At 45.5% G+C, this 17,142-nt stretch overlaps 1 protein-coding gene across 10 annotated transcripts in view; it reads right to left on the bottom strand.

Annotated features, from left to right (window-relative positions):
* Window positions 1-270: 270 nt before the first annotated feature.
* Window positions 271-17,142, bottom strand: part of PTPRA (protein tyrosine phosphatase receptor type A) — a 163,193-nt gene continuing 146,321 nt past the window's right edge. For 9 of the 10 annotated variants that reach the window (XM_040247805.1, XM_040247803.1, XM_040247800.1 and 6 more), the window contains 12 exons: window positions 15,813-15,910; window positions 14,403-14,522; window positions 13,393-13,559; window positions 12,764-12,899; window positions 11,941-12,090; window positions 10,722-10,815; window positions 10,327-10,403; window positions 9,706-9,840; window positions 3,427-3,552; window positions 3,196-3,347; window positions 1,556-1,691; window positions 583-907 (listed from right to left, as the gene is read on the bottom strand). In XM_040247805.1, the coding sequence (XP_040103739.1) occupies window positions 833-907; window positions 1,556-1,691; window positions 3,196-3,347; window positions 3,427-3,552; window positions 9,706-9,840; window positions 10,327-10,403; window positions 10,722-10,815; window positions 11,941-12,090; window positions 12,764-12,899; window positions 13,393-13,559; window positions 14,403-14,522; window positions 15,813-15,910 (1,466 nt within the window). In that variant the 3' untranslated portion in view covers window positions 583-832. Of the gene's footprint in view, window positions 908-1,555; window positions 1,692-3,195; window positions 3,348-3,426; window positions 3,553-9,705; window positions 9,841-10,326; window positions 10,404-10,721; window positions 10,816-11,940; window positions 12,091-12,763; window positions 12,900-13,392; window positions 13,560-14,402; window positions 14,523-15,812; window positions 15,911-17,142 lie in introns of all 10 variants that reach the window. The other variant, XM_040247798.1, reaches the window with a different exon arrangement.

The following is a 17,142-nucleotide window of genomic DNA, read 5'->3' as shown; positions in this document are numbered from 1 at the left end:
CAGACTGTTACATGAGAAATAAATGAAATGGATGTTCAACGTTTGCCTGGAATGCGAGGCCCTCTGATCAGCTGCTCTGCTGATCTTTCCTCCATTTTATGCATCCATTTTATTTAACACACTCTGTCTGACAGGTTATGCTCAGACTCAAACTGGGATCTAGACTTCCACCAACATGACCTCTGGATCTGAGGCACTTCCAAGCAAGAGTTCTGGGACAACCCAGCCCTAGTGTGACTGCCCCGGCCCACACAAAGGGAGAGACATTCCTCAGGAAGTCAAAGCTTTTATTACCTGATAATCCCTAGTGTGGTGCCAGAGATACCACTCTGGTCCCTTTACTCACCATGGTGGGATGTGGGCAGTACGAGAAGGGGTCAAAGGTAGAGAGGGCAGAGATTATTTACAGAGCAGGAGGGGACAGTGGTCTGACTGGGGGCACTGGGACAACCAATTTCCTCAAGAGCTCTAATAACTTTGTGCTTTTTTTTCTTAGTTAATGCCTAGCTACCTGGAATGAGTTTTGTGTTTCTTCTTTAGGAAAAGATGTATCGATATAAACCAAAGAACAATCAAGCCCAATTTCCAGGCAGAGGATTTCATGATATCAATCCAAACATCACACTATTTAATTCCCCAATGAAACATTGGAAAAAGGACTATCAGTGCTAACACATTTACATATAAAATCTCCACCTAATAGGTAATAGAAGCCTATGTACCAATTTCTAAAACAGTTGTAAGATATATACACAATTTGGGGTATATTAACAAAACAGAATATTACAAAATATTAAAGGCAATTCTCCTGTCCACGGGGCCTCATCGCCTCTCACTTGAAGTTGGCATAATCTGAGAACGCGTCAATATATTCCTGCACCACCTTGTAGCAGAACTCATACTGTTCCTGCAGAGTGAAAGTTGGGGGAAAAGGCCAGGGTTACTGAAGAGAGCAATGTATCTGCAGCTCCTGACAAACCCATTCTTTAAAAAATGGAAAATTAAGAATAAATAAGTACTTTTGCATTTCCACCTGAGCCCTGATCTGCCTGCCTGCGGAGTTCTGACAGCCTTCTTTTCCGGGCTGAGTGAAGCCACCTTCTCCAGAAAGCAGAGACTGGAGGTGTAGATGGCGGTCCCAGCCCTTCACAGGTCAGACACGAGTTCACATCTGTCCTCACACTCGGTGCTTACTGGTCATCTAGACTGTCAAGAGAACTGCTGAAAGGGAGCTGAGGAAAGGAGGTACTCCTCAGTCCTCTCCACCTCAGACCCGTGGAGAAGTGAAGAGCCCTGACGGGCACCCCTTCTAGTTCGCACTGAGGCCACCAGCATCTCTTACTGGTATGGGGCTAGGCTATGCCCTCAATGCTCTCCTGCCTCCCAAAGCTTATTCTGCTTTTCTGAGGCACCTTGAGGAAGGATGAGTCTGTGGTTACACAGCCTTCTGTCTACCAGATAGGCCCTTCAGAACAGCCTCCCCCTGAGCTGGCTCTGGCAGAGAGGAGCTGTGGATGGTGTGTGGTGGCATGGATAAATAGGCAGGGCGGCATACCAGTGTCTGGACCATGTGTGGCCTCTGCAGTCGCAGGCTCTTGACGGTCTGGAAGACATCCAAAATCCCCTCTGCTTTCACCCGTTCCAGGACTGTGCTCAGGGCACAGAAGGTCCCTGTCCGTCCTGCCCCCGCGCTGTAACAAAGAGATACACTCATCACACCTGCGTGGTGCAAGGTAGCTAGAGAATCTGGAGGGTCCCCAAGGGAGAGAGGAGCATGGGACACTGAAAAGTGTGGGCAAGAAGTGTTTTTCGAGGTCAAGGAATCCTTTTGTCAATCCAATGGGCTAAAAGCCATGTTTTCATCTCCATTTCTCATATTGCTAATAACAATTAGTATCTTTTCATGTTTACTGTCAAATGGTGTCAGCTGATGTATTTTGCCACTTTTTCTTCTTATAAACATGTTTTTGAATGATTTATTTTTGTATGTGTAATAAATTAGCACAGTTCAAATTTCAAAAGGTTCAAAACATATGAAGTCTCCTTCCTACGCCATTTCTTCATCCTTTCAGTTTCCTCCTGGGAAACAACCAATGTCATCAAGTCCTTTGTGTGTCCTTCCAAAGATAATTTATGCATATACCACACATATTTTTTCTGTCTCCCACTGCCTTCCTCACTAAGCAATAAATCTAGAGGATTATTCCAAACCAGTACATAAACAGATTCTAATTAATTTTCTGCAGCTCTGTAGTATAAGATGTATCAGAGCTTACGGAACCAGTCCCTTATTAATATATTCAGATTATTTACCATCTTAAAAAAAAATATTTTTTTTTGGCTGTGCAGTATGGCATGTGGGATCTTAGTTCCCTGACAAGGGAATGAACATGTGTCCCCTGCATTGAAGCATGGAGTCTTAACCACTGGACTAACAGGGAAGTCCCTACCATCTTTTACTATTATAAACAGTGCTTCAATTCTTGTAATTACAATTTCATTTTGGCCATCTGAAGAACATTTACTGGGTCATTTCTAGAAGTTCCTTTGCTCATTATTCTATCTTCAGAGCAAATTTGCAGGAATTTTAAATACATACTTTCTTCCCCTTTAAGAGAGATTCTCTTCCCTCAATTATAAAAGCAATACAAACGCATGGTAAAATTTTATTTCTAAAATGCAGTCTCAAACAATATGCCCCAAACAAAATCCACTCCCTCCCCCATGAGTTCTCATACTATCTTTCTTCTGTCAGTGACACCAGCAACTATACCTAGCCTAAGACACCCCTCTTTTTCACAATTATGTCTTATTCATTTTTCTTCAAACTGTTCTCAAAATAGTTGCCCTTTTCTCTTTTCCTGTGTTTCTTAAGGAGGTAGGCCTTCCCATGTTGCCCAGCTAGTTTTCCCTACTGTCGGTCTCCCCTTTGTTCCCCTTCCCCAGCACTATTCCCTGCCCAGTATCTTAACTTACGGACTGTTGTCCCCTAGCACTGGAAGCGTCGAGTTCAAACTCCAAGATCCTTTCTTATCATCTGGGCCTGACCTAGTCATCAAACTTGATTGCCATGTCTCACCAACATCCCGCTCTTGCCTGGCTTTCATCAGAGTCTGACAGAGGCTCCCATCTCGCCCCTCTGCCTGCCTCTTGGGTCTTTTTCTCTCCTCCCCTTGAGGGCTGGGGTGGGCGTACCTGCAGTGCACGGTGATGGGGTGGTTCCCTGACTGCTGCTGCTGCTTCTGCACGGCTGCAATGATGCTGATCATGCCCTTTCCATCACTGGGGATGCCCACTTCAGGCCAGCCATGGAAGTGGAACTGCCGGATCTGCCGGCTCTTGTTCTCCTTGGGAGGAAGGAGGATCAGAGGGGTAGGTGCAACCCTGCTCTCCCTATGGGAGGAGCCCACCCACCAGGCATCTTACCCTGGTGTTGGTGACCAGGAGGTCTCTGACGGTATAGCTCTCACATTCTTCCTCCTTCTTCAGCTCCACTGTGATGTCTCCATACGACACCAGTCCATCAGAGGGCCAGTACTGGGCACACTTTTCCTGGGGGACAAATGGGAGAGGTGAGAGGCTCAGAATACCATGTGTGGTAAAAGCAGGGCTGCTCTATGAGCAGACTGCTCCTCTCAATACAGTCCTTCTTACACCGACACACTTTTTCCCCAAGGTATCAAAAACTCAGAGGGTCATTCTATTACTTAACATCACTGTAATTAACTTCTGATCCTCAGCAGGACATCCATATTTAACAACTTAAGTCTACCAATCACTTAAGAGATAATCACATAACCTTTTACTGTTGCTTATTTATAGTCTAATTTGCAACACTGACAGGATTTATGAAGACTTCTGACCATCAGCTCATAGCTGCATCTAACATTTAACGGCAGGGTGGAGGGAGAGGAGGAGTGAATGTCTTTGTTCCAATTCCCCCCCGACCCCACCCCTTGGGGTGCTGCCACATTTGTAGTTGCTTATATATGTCAGATTGCTAACCCAAAAAAAGCACTAGCTATGGTGCTTCAAAGCCCAGACCACAGTGTGCTTTCATCCCTCTCCTCCTCAACTCTCCAATCTGCAGGGGCACCTTACAATCGCTAGCCCTTGCGTTTCTGTTGTCAGCACAAGGTGGTTTACTGCGTTGTCTCTACTTGCACCTGGCTCAGTTCCTTCTACAGCACCTTGCACACTGCCTGCATCTAGTAGGTTCTCAGTAAGTATCAGGGCTTCCCAGGTGGCAATAGTGGTAAAGAACACACCGGCAATGCAGGAGATATAATAAGACACAGGTTAGATCCCTGGGTTGGGAAGAGGCCCTGGAGGAGGGCTGGCAACCCACTCCAGTATTCTTGCATGGAAAATCCTATGGACAGAGGAGCCTAGCGGGCTACAGTCCATAGAGTGGAAAAGAGTTGGACATGACTGAAGTAACTTAGTATGTAAGCAGTAAGTATCTGGTAAATGACTTTTAATGTCTATAGAACAAGCCAGGGTATAAACATGTAAACAAAATACAGTTATGCTGTCCTTTTTAAAGAGCATTTTAGGGGATATCCTAGATACTTCACTGTTGATGATTTAAAGATACTCAGCCATAAATGTACTCTATGCTCTATGTTCACTAGGAAGGATTTGGGAAAATTAAATACAAAAATAAAAATCACCAAAAGCTTCTCAGTCCAAATAAAATAAATATTAAAAGTCCAATTTAATGACCTTAAAAAATATTTATTTGGCTGTGCTGGGTCTTAGTTGCGGCACAAGAGATCTTTATTTGCAGCATGTGGGATCCAGTTCCCTGACCAGGCCCCCTGCATTGGGAGCTCAGAGTCTTAGCCACTGGACCACCAGGAAGTCCCTTAATGACTTGCTTTTCATATGTGTGATCATTCATTACCCCCTTTATAAATGACCCTTAGCTCATTTTAAAACGCAGGATTATTAAAGTGGTGGATTAAGGAAATGCCATAGAGCAGTGCTTTTCAATATGTGACTAGGAGCCCTGGGGATACCCTGAGAGTCAGAGCTCTGGACCCTCTCTTCAACAGAACAGTTTTAGAAAAGTCAAACCTAATTTAAGTTTTTTGAAAAGCCAAAACCCCTAATTAAGGCTCACCTTAAATGAGACTATGCTGGTTTTCAGGGATTCATGGGCAGAATGGGTTTTGCTATCACAGTTCCTTCCCAACACTACCTTTATACAGTTTATCAGTCACAACTAAAGACTGGGCTTTAAAACCATTAGCAACACTAAGATACAAAGGGCTTGACAGCAACAGACTATAGCAGCCAGAATCACACTATGACAAGAAGAAATTAAGGTTCCATACTTAACACCCTTCAGATATTTTAGATCTTCTTAGTTTAGGCAAAGAGGCATAACAGAGAGGAAAAGGGGCAACCTGGAAGGAGGACTCCCAGGGATGTACCACTATACCATCAAGAGTCTCCTCTTCAGGGAGTTCCTTGGTAGCAGGTACGGTGTGCTGAGAAAAAACAAGCACACTTCTGGGGACAGGATTTTAGGGATGATATGAGATAAAGAGAAGGCACATAAGGTGATTTTAGATGTTGGACCAATGGCAGGAAATTATCCTACTCAGCCAGGAAGGCTTACTGAATTTAGCCTCTGTGTGGGCTCCACAACAGAAACCGAAGAATCAGGTGGGGCTTAAATGGGACTTGACTCCCATGGTGCCACTCAAGGGTGTGGGGAGAGAGATGGCAAAAAGAGCTGCAAGAGAATCCACAGCAGGGGCCAGGAGTGCCAGTACCTGCTGTTTCCCAAGGCTAAAATGCCTTGGTGCCCTGCTGAGAATGGAGACATGAGAGCCAAGTTGGGGAATGCAAGGCTGTGACAAATATGGGACCCTGCTCTCAAGGAGTGGAGGCTAAGACTCATCTCAGAACCCAAGCTCCACTCTGCTGTGAGGGCCAATGGGGATGAGGGAAAATGGAAACTAGGAGACCGAAAAGAAGCAATGGAAACAGAGAGGAAGAAGGACCCAATTCAAGTCTGGGACTGGGTACCTCAGGGAAAGTTTCTAAATTTTATATGCATGGGTAGATTTTCCCTCAAGATAAGGAAGCTCAAAGAGGATTTTTAAACAAGAAATGGTATATTTAGATTTATGTTTTCAAAAAGATGTTGGCCTCCATGTGGAAAAGTGACTAAAAGGGGATGGGAATGGGAGTAGGCGGACTGGCTGCCAGGCTACTTGAGTGATGCAGGAGAGAGATGATTGTCTATATTGGGGTGACAGGAGTTACACTGAAGAGAACTGAATATAATACACAGCCTGTGTCAAGACTCAGTGACAGACTGGTTGTGAAGAGTAAGAAAAGGAGAGGAATAAAGGTAACTCCTAGACTTCTGATATGAGCATCTGGGTGAAAGGTGGTACAGTGTACTGAGATGGGTAAGGATGGAATGAACCAGTGTGAAGGAAAGGAGGAAACAAAATTTTATTTGGGGCATATGAAGTTTGAGATTCTTAACAGACACCCCTGAGAAGATATCACATGGCTATGTGGTCAACAGCTGGGAATGGTGGTGGTTTAGTTGCTAAGTCATGTCTGACTCTTGCAACCCCATGGACTATAGCCCGCCAGGCTGCTCTGTCCATAGGATTTTTCTAGGCAAGAGTACTAGAGTGGCTTGCCATTTCCTTCTCCAGGGGATCTTTCCAATCAAGGGATCGAATCCAAACAACTGGGAAGGTGGGGGATAACTGGGCTAGAGACACAGATGTGAGTTCCTGGCACATAGATAGTATTTAAAGCCACAGAACTGGATGAGATCCCCAAGGAATAGTGGGTCAAAAGAGAACAAAAGTGGGTTAAGGCTTCAGTGTTGGACACTCCAATAATTAGAGGTCATTCAGAGGAGGAGGAAGTCACAAAAGAATAACAAAGGAGCTGCCAGGCCAGTGAGTACAGGAGTGACATCACGGAAGTCAAGGGAAACAAGTGTTCTGAGGAGGAAGGAGTGTGTGCTGGCGTACAAAGGAACTGCTACAAAGGAACCAGAAAGACAAGAAAAGAGAAGCAACTTTTGGATTGTCAAGATGGCAGTCACTGGTGACCTTGACTGAAGTAGTTCCCAGAGGACTCAAGCCTAGAAGGATGAGGAAGCTGAGAAGCTGAAAGACAAAGGTAGATGGATCAAACACATACAAACATTTGCCTCCAAGAATAGAGACAGGAATAGGAACCAAAAAAGGGGCAGCAAGCCAGGTGTTGGAGTCATCACTGGATGAGAGATCAGAAATGAGGAATAGGTGTTGATGAATGCTTAGAAATTGGGGTTTAATCTAAAATTTACATTGTCAGGTTATGGACTCTAGGTATTGGAATCCCCAGAGAAGTGGAAACAGAGAAGCTTTTAAGTCTCTTTTCCTGCTGTCTTTGTTTACCTTCCTTCCACTATATAGCACTAAGTCTCTTGCTATGGTCTAGGGCTGACAACAGTGATGGGGATACAGAGCTTTGTGGGCTGGGGTCTGATGTGATCATGTTTTATTGTCTCTCTGGAGAAGTAGAATGTGTCCTTGGGTTGAGGTGACCCCATGCAGAAACTGCTAGGACTGTTCTGCTCATTCTGATCATGGTCCTAGCTGCAGCTGATGAGGGAACTCAGGCCTTACCAAACATCTTGGTGGACCATTATAGTTAAAATGGTGGAGAAAAATAAAACAGGGAGAAGAGAATTTTTGATTTTAATTCCTTTGGAATTTTAATATATACAGAATTTACATTTTTGGATCAGATGTTTTCTCTGGGAATTTAAACTGGGGGTGGGGAGTGGTCTTAAAGGAGACGTTCTTCACTGTCTCATTTAGGCTTATAGTGTTAATATCTCTTGAGAGCTACACCTGACAAGACGAATGGGAGGTGGAACATAAAGTAAAATTTTCTCTTAGAGGTCAATGAGGCTGGTAAAGAATGTTACTATAACCTGTATTGATCCATTTCAGAAGCTGCTGTTTCACTGGCCCTAAGACACAGCGTAAGGCACAGTGCTAGCAGGCAGAGGGGAATGGGCTGCACCACCTGAGACCAGTGTGTGCATGTCCCCTCTCTCCCCACCTCTACCCATAAAAAATGTTTCCTGCCTCTCTGCCATGTACTCTTACTAGGTCTCCTTCAAGGATGGAAAAGCCTGAAAAATCTGACTAGACAGAGTCTGAGGTATTCACTGGGCCACTTTTTATTACGGGGCAGTGGACAGAGAATGTGCTCGTCACTCCAGCATTTTCTGCCTACTCTTTGGATCTGACTGCCGCAGATCCAGGGGGCAGAAGTGTGGAGGGAACCACATGTAGGTCCCTATTTGCATGTTCCATCACAGCTTATCAGAGAGGGCCAGGATACTGCACCTCATTCCTGACAATAAAGGAGCTTACCCCGCAACTGGCCTTTGTTACGCAGGTGTACACTTCCCCCAAATTTCTCACCTCATCAGTATTGTTATTAATGACAGAGGAAGATCAAAGATCTATTATGTCTGTCTGTTGATTAGGTACATGATACAAATCCAGGAAGAGAAATCATTCAAATTCAAATGATTAAATTGGAAGAAAACCTTGACAAATCAGAACATCAGGTAAGCAGATACAAAGCCTGGATCAAGGTTAAAATAAACAAACTGTCCAAGTACAGAATGGGAATGATGTGGTTTGGAACAATTAACATAAAAAATGTGTTTAAATCCCTGCTCCCCAGGCCCAGTTCAGTCCAGCAGCATCCCTGCGGCACCTTCCTCTCTGCTTTTGGCTTGCTCATTTCTGTGTCCTTCTAACTGCAGTCAAAGGGATTCTAAAAAACTTACAAATCTGAGACTGTCAAGGGTTCTTAAACTGCTTTACAAAATTCAAACTCTTCACTCTGGCTTAGAAGGACCTTCTCCCTAGGGCCCTTGCTGGCCTCTTCTGCTTGTTCTCTCGATTCTGCCCACTGCTAAGGCATCATGAAGCAACCATTTACTGCACTGTCATCCACAGCAGAGAGAGTGTGAACATAATAAGCACTATATGAACAAAGACTGGGCCACTCTGTAATACTGGGACAGGTGGGCTGGGAAGTGGACAGAGAAAGAGTGACCCCTGAGATTGAACGTACTCAGCAGAAGCTTCAAGGTTCTGACTCAGGAATGGTGTTAAAAAAACCATATGGTATATAAACAGGTCAGTGCTATGGAACTAGCTATTGGATATATATGAAGAAACCATAATATTAATTTATTCTACATCATCCAATTAAAAAATAAGTTTCTTGTTTTTATTTCTCAAATTCTATTGTTTTCTTTTGGGCAGTCAGCAAAGAGGTGACCCATCTTCCCCTCAGTCTTCTGGTTAATTTCTCTGGCTTGGAAGGCTCCTTAAGGGACTTCACACAAGCTCTGATGGAACTGCAGTCTGACTCTCTCTGTATTCCTCGTTTTGCTAGCTCTGCTCTGCCCATGGAGGTGGCGTGTACCGGGTACAAAGCTAGGCTTGAGGAGACTGTATTTAGAAGAGAAGTAAGAGGTTTGGGAATCGAATGGAAGCTCAGACCAGTCCTGAGAGAAGCTGACTGTTCAGATACCAAGAGGCTGGGATATGGCTATTTTATTAAATCAAAGAAAGAAACCTCTTAGCCGCCCCCACCTCCCGCCTTGTCGCTTGTCTCCCATAGCCCAGGATCTTTTGAACTCACCTGGCCTCTCTCCTCCAGTTCTGTTAGCATCACGATAGAGCAAGATTTCCACTCCCAAATCATTCGCCAGAAGTCCTCAATTGTGTGGCACAGAGGGCCCTGGCTGGCGATATAGGAGTCCTTCTGCCGGTACCCCTATGAAGGCCAGGTCAATGTGAGATGAGATATGAGTAAGACGGTTTGATCAAGGAGGGGCTAGTAGAGACGACAGGCCACTGGGCTGGGGAGGGGGCTGCCTAGAGGCAAACAAATCTCAGGCAGAGCTCCTCTTTGGCCAAGGACCAAGTTTTGGATGGCACACTACTGGTTTCCTTGTACGAGGGTGAGGGAAGTGGGGCTGAGGCTAGGATGAGCACGAATGGGAAGGCCCAGAGGTTAGTGCTTTTATTTGGTCTGTGCTGTGAACTTTTCCTTCCAGCTCTTACATTGGTGTTTACCCTCTGTTACCCCACCTTCTACTCTTGGGGGGTCTGACAGAGCTAGTGCACAGAAAGGGTATCAGTTCTGCATTTGATGACTGACTCAAAGACCAAACTTTCAAGCAGTGGGAGGGCAGCACTACAAGGCCCAGCTCAATCTCCATGAAGTGTTGGGAGCTCAGGAGACACTGCCACAACTTACATCAATGAAGGATGCATTCACGTAGTCTGTGTTCTCCTCACCCCTCTTAACTGGAATGATCACTCTGTTGAATTCATCTGCAAGAAGGACAGCAGCTTGTGGCTCCCCAGCATCATCTGTCCTCTCCTCCCTCTCTTTTCATCTATCCCCGCCTCTTCTCAGGCTCTGGGCAGATGTAATTCCAGCTGGGTAACAACATGCCTATTCCTAGCCCACGAGGCAGAAAACTCTGGCCTTCCTGCTCTTTGCAAAAGCCACTGAAGAACTGGGAGCAGTAAGAGACAATGCCACAATTCTTGTCTCCAAGCTGATCATTAACTAGTACAGAAGAAGGCTGAAGGCTTAAGGGAAAGGGCGATGGGCATTAGGGCCTTGGCGGGGGAGAGGGCTCTTACATGGAATGATCTGTAAAACCCTATTTTTCTTCATGTTGGCTGGAAGGTTTCCGGTCCGCATCTTGTCATTCTGGATTTTGATCGATGTTAATTTCTAAATTGGGAAGGGGAAGGGAAACATTATTGGTTTCAGTAACTGAAGACAAGATTATGTCTGTCACTGGACCTGCATCCAGGCCACACTGGTTGCACACTGCTCTTCTCATCAGAGCCCTGACCTCCATTTCTACATACTCTTATCAGAACATTATTTTTTCAACTTTAAGATCAGTGAATAAGACAAGAACGTCTGGGAAACACTGCTTTCCCGGGCCCTGTGGACCACTGTGGGATTTCCTTGGACTGGCACTTTATGATCCTGGAGCAAGGAATCGAGTGTGCCCTTCCTCCCTCCCTCCCTGCTGTCCTATTCCCAGAGGCTGTCTTACATTCTTTAGAAAAATCTTATTAAAAAGCATATCTTCCCTTCTCCTGATTTCAAGGTTTTTTCCTGATCTTTGCTACCCAAAGTGTATCCCATAAACCAGAAGCATCAGCCTCATCTTGTCAAATATGCAGAATCTCAGGCCCTCAGAGTTGCTGAATCAGAGCCCTGAGGTAACCTCTTAGTTTCATGAGTGCTTACGGAAAGTGGTCCTCCTCGTCCCAACCTAGAAATCTCTTGCTTCTCGGAGCACTTTTATTGCTGAGAGTGTGACATATCCCATAAGTGTGTTCAGAACCATTGTCTATCTGAATACGGCAGGGTCAGCAACCTACGGTCTATAATACAAGCTGGTCTATGGAAACACTGCCATGTTCATTTGTTTACGTGGTATCTATGGCTGCTTTTGTGATAAAACAGCAGTGTTAAGTAGTTGTGAATAGACCATATGGCCTGCAAAGCCAAAAATATTTATTCTGCAGAAAAAGTTTGCTCCTGCTGTACATTGTAATCACCTGGGAGGGGGAGCTGAGGGACTTAAAAAAAATACCACTGCCTGTCTCTGTTTCCTCACCCACTCCCTAAACGCAACCCAAGTGATTCTAACATGCAGGATTGAGAATAACTAGGGTATGAGTAACGGGCCACAGACACACCTCCCTAACTATCCACTATCCACATGCCTTGAAAGAGGATTTACCATTTGTTGGTAAATTCAAAAGGAGTCAAACATTCTGTATGCCGCAGGTCACACAGATCCTTCCTTCTGAAAGAGACAGTTCAGCTTCAACTCACCTTAAACTCCTCCTCTAATCCATTGTTGCTGGTCCCTGGGATTTTGTTATAAATTTTCTGCAGATGTGTTTCTAGAGAGGTGACTTCCAGTTCTGTATCCCCATATAGATAATGCTCCAGAAGGGCTTGGTATATGAAGACGTATTGCATCTGAAATATGGATGATGCCGAGTTCCCAGTTACACACTGGTGGTGCCAGAGCACTCCCTCCCACACTCCTGTTTCACTTCAGTCCACTTCTTTGATCCCAGCACATATAAGACGATTTGCTCTTGTCCAAATTCAAGGAGGCAGAACTCAAAATACCTGAGTCCCTCTAGGGGTGCTTAAACTTGGGAGGGAGAGTCCTACTCTGATACTCTCCTGGAGAGAAGGACAGATCCAATCCATTCATTCATCTATATCCAGAGCATAGATGGATAGACTGAGGGGCTGTCAAACCCCAGTGACACAGAAAGCCCATGCCAGCCCCCTTCCCAGTGCTGTACCCTCTGCACCCCATTCCCTAACCACAGAGTTGATCACACTGCTGCTCCAGGACCTGGCTGAGCTGTGTCACCACTCTGAGGCAATGGCTCTTCCCTCAGGACCTGTTCCATATCCTTAGGGCCTAGTGCAAATGACATCTGCCCACCTTCCTGACTCCCCGAGGGCACACCCTTCTCTGTGCTCCATGTTCTTTTACTACATAATTTATAAGGCCCTTTGTTACACTGTATGATGATCACTTACAATAACCTGGGAGACTGAGTAATCTACGAGGTGGGTAGATGTTTTGGTCCTAATATGCCCCCCACCTTTGTTTCACACACAAACCACTCACGTCTGTTTGCACCATCTGGCAGCGCTGTGCCCGGATCCGGCTCACAAAGCCATAAACATCCACTTTCCGCTCTGTATGCATCATATCCAGCATGGCATCAATGACGACAAAGGTACCTGTGCGTCCTACACCCGCACTGTGGCCAGAGAGCAGGAGTATTACTGGGATGGCTAGCATGCCTTGCGGGGACACAAAGGGAGGGGGCAGCATAGGGCAGAGCTCTGTCTTCAAGCCTTTACATTCTAACTCTGTATGGAGCAGAGGTGGGACTCTCATGGGACCAACAACCCCACTGTATTGTGAACTCCTTGCCTAGAGTTATCAGGACCAGGGGCACTTGGAATGGTCTGCAGAGTCCACTTACACAAGGCAGCACTCAACTTAGCTTTCTGGCTTCAGAGCAGTGGTCCCCTCACCCCCAATCTTGGAGGACTGCCCTTCCCTCTTTCTTCAAGTGCTTTCCAACTAGCACCAAAACTTGAAGAGTCTCCCTGGCTGCTGCTCTGGGGCCCAGGTAGTTCATCTGCTCTGTGCCAGCCTCCTTGGCCAGGGCTCCTATGCCTGCCCTGCTCTCAGCATGGGAACAGAATGTGGTATGAGTGGGGAGCCAAGGGTCAGGCCACACTGACCTGCAGTGTACCACGATGGCCCCTGCATACTGAGGGTTACAGGCCTTCACCTTCTTAAGGAACTTGAGCATGCCAATCGGTGTGAAAGGCACCCCAAAATCTGGCCAGCTGGTAAAGTGGAACTGAGTGATGAGGCGCTGTGGCTTTCTGTTGGTCACGTCGCCCACCTGTGAATTGAAGAGATCCTGCATGTTGGCCCTGATACCCTGCGGTAGGGCAGCACCAGGGGAAGGACGGTGAGACTGAAGGGGCCAGGGCCAGCTGTAGCTGTCACTGACAATGGGGAAGTGAAGAGTAATAAACTTCTCAAGAAAATAATTATCCTCCAATTAAAAATAAATAAATTTTTAAAAAAATTAAAAAGAAGAAAAGTTTTAACCATGGACAGAAAACCTTCCCAGGAGCCCCATGGGGTAGTCAAGGCTGTTACTATTATTTATTCCTACAGACATGGAATGTGAAACTCAAAAAAGTTAAATGACCTGGTTATGGTCCCAGGATTAGTAAAAGGCAAGGTCAGAACTAAAGTGCAGGTCTCCTAATTCTTGATAAGCTCTCTTTTCACAGCAGCACACTGCCCTCAGCTGAAGGCAATCTTTGTTCAAGCCTCCAGGGTCACTCTGAAGGGTCAGGAGCAAGGGCCACATCCTTGATGTCAAGAGTCTTTGGGGTAAGAAAGGAGATGAGTCAAGTACCCAGAAGATTACACTACCTCCTGACGCACCCAGTTCATACCTAACATGACCAAACTCCACCTCAGTAATACTTTTTCTCCCAGTCATGACAATGTTCCTCTCTTGGCTTTAACCAAAATGGGGGCGGGGGTGGGGAGTAGGGGTGGTGGAGATAAATCCTGAGAGCCTAGATCTCTGATTTCAGAGTCCAAACATACTGCATGCTCAGTGACTCCTGACCACCCTGAGTAAGAGGGGGATGACCCAGCCTGTTCTGCCCTCTTAATGGTCAGCAGATCCTAAATGAGAACCAAGAAAGGAGGCAGCAGACAGTACCTGTTGAATGCAGAACTTCCGTACTGTGTAGTCCACCAGCACAGTCACATCTTCTACTGACACACGGATATTCCCGTAAGTCCAGCAGCCTTGGTCTGGCCAGTACTGTGCACACTTACACTGGAAAGGAACAGACATGCATCCCCCTGACTTCAGGCCTCCCACCCCTAGCAGATGCAAAGGGCCCTAAAGGAAAGGACCACAAAAGCCCAGACTGAAATCTTCAGAAAGCCTCCTGGCCTCTTCTCTCACCTCTGTCAGCTGCAGACTTTAACTGTTTCCCGTTTTTTCTTTGGCTGTGCCATGTGGCTTGCAGGCTATCAGCTCCCCGACCAGGGACTGAACATAGGCCCCAGCAGTGAAAGCCCGGAATCCTAATCACTATGCTGGCAAGAAACTCCCTGTTCTTTTTTTAAGTTCTTCAGTTTCCATCCCATTTAGCACAATCTCTTAACTTATGCATAGCCCCAGCCATATATTCCCTCACTCTTTCCCAACTCTAGGGTCTCAATTCAGGGCAAATCGGAAGCCATTTTATGTATAAAATCTGTACTTCCGCAATATTCCAGGTCATGCTCTAAGGGCAAGTCCACTGATCCCTGGAAAGAGCAAGCTGCTATGAGGAAGTCACTAGGATGGATTGATACAGACAGTAAACTTGCGATGAGAGGTCCAAGGCCTTCTCTGAGGATTAGGCCTTGAACAGCTCCCAAGAGAAACAGGTAGGGATGGAGGAAACAAACTTAAAAGTCCAGCTCTAAAGTTAACCCTAAGCTGATCAACACACCCAACAGCCCAGTGTGGGTATCAGGTTGACTCTGGCGCCATCCTGAAGAGAGACAGTCATGAATTGGGATTCCTCTCTGGGGCCTGATCCAGGACTCAGGATTGGTGCTGGCTGTGGCCCAGTGATGGAGGTAACTAGGCATGGACTGAGTAATCACAGAAAGAAAAGGGCCAGTCAGAAAGTTTGCCTGAAGGATCAGGTCGGGGGCTCACATTTCCTTGGGTCCAAACAGCTCCCTCTGCTGACTCGGGAGAAGGGACAGAAAGAAAACAAAAGAAACCCAGGGGAGTGAGGGACAAGAGAAGCCAGGGGAGAAAAGCCTTACTGAGGCTTTTCCTTGGCTAATGGTCCAAGTCTTTCTTCTAAGATGTTTTGGATCTAAGGTGAGGTATTTGGTTACCAAACACAGGGCATGCCCTAGGAATATCCCTCAGATCATCGAAGGCTTCCAGGCCACAGGAAAATGTAATGGGCACCCTGGCCTGGATTCTGTCTGGATGAATGACTGGCACAGAAGCCAAAAAAGGTGGACACCCTAGGCTCAAACATAGAACACAAAAAAAGCAATCCCTCTGTTGGTCATGCCTGTATCAGAGGCCATTCTACCTAATTTCTCCACTCACCTCCTTTCTCTCCTTCAGATTGGTTACCATGACAATAGTGGCTGTGTTTTGTTCCCAGATCATCCTCCAGAAATCATTCACCGTTTCTTCCTTTGGTCCTACAATAACCAACAGCAAAGATGAGAACACACAGCAAGAGGAAGAAAGATGCTGGGAAATTAGGAACATTCATTCCTGATTTTTGGAAGCCTGTGACCACATGTCCCCAGTTAATTATAGAATCCATCTAACCATCCACCCACCTACTAACTGAACATTTCCACCATGTATGTGTCAGGCACTTCAATAGGAAGTGAAGTGGGGGTGTGAAGGTGTCAAAATAAAAAGAGACCACATACAATGTTTCCCAAGGATACTAGAGTTGAGGATTAGCAATCACGACTCCTACTGAATACCAATGTTAAGGGCGAGATAGTGAGCTATGTGCTTTATATCTCATTTACTCTTCTTACCATGCTGTGAGATGGGTATCGTTAGTGAGACAGGTTGGGTAATTGCTTAGGCTGAAATTTAAAATTTACTTCCTATACAGCCTTTTCCAGAAAGCCACTAAAAGGGCATAAATAAAGAAAAAAGTGGGATCTAATATAGGACAGAGACTAACAGAATCCCCAGGGTATTGGAAAAGGGAAGGCTCAGGATAATTACTCTGTTGGAGGCTAAAGGGCAATCAACCTAGAATGGAATGAAAGAAGGGTCTAGAAGGATCCCAAGAGAAAAACTTAAAAAAATTAAACCTCATGTATTTTGAGGGTACCAAGAGAAAATATGTATTTCCAGCAGAGTTTGGAGGAAAAAAAAAAAAATCAGTGCTAGGTATATACAAAATTAAGTGAATAAGGAAAAAAAGTAACTATTAACACTTGGGAAAGAAGAAAACCAAAAATTGTATCCAAAAAAACAAAATCATACAATACTATGTGCTTTAGCTGTGAATAACACTGGCATAGTAATAAGAATGTAAATAACAAGTATTATCTTCACTCCAAATTGTGATTTAACTCCACTGGGAGAATAGGGAAAAGGGACACGTATGAGTGTGATGTAGTTTGTAAGATTAAATAAGTTATGTAATAATATAATAGGGCTTCCCAGGTGATGCTAGTGGTAAAGAACCTGCCTGGCAATGCAGGAGACACAAGAGAGTTCGATCCCTGGGTGGGGAAGATGCTCTGGAGGAGGACATAGCAACTCACTCCAGGATTTTTGCCTGGAGAATCCCATGGACAGAGGAGCCTGGGGGTACAGTCCATGGGGTCGAAAAGAGTCAGACATGACTGAGCTATTCAACAGCAGCAGCAGCATGCATTAGTATAAGAAGAAGTCCACA

The sequence above is a fragment of the Oryx dammah genome, unplaced genomic scaffold (genome assembly GCF_014754425.2).
Source record: "Oryx dammah isolate SB20612 unplaced genomic scaffold, SCBI_Odam_1.1 HiC_scaffold_10, whole genome shotgun sequence".
NCBI classification, from domain to species: Eukaryota; Metazoa; Chordata; class Mammalia; order Artiodactyla; family Bovidae; genus Oryx; species Oryx dammah.
The sequence above is the reverse complement of the archived record's forward strand: the minus strand, read 5'-3'. Positions and strand labels throughout refer to the sequence as shown.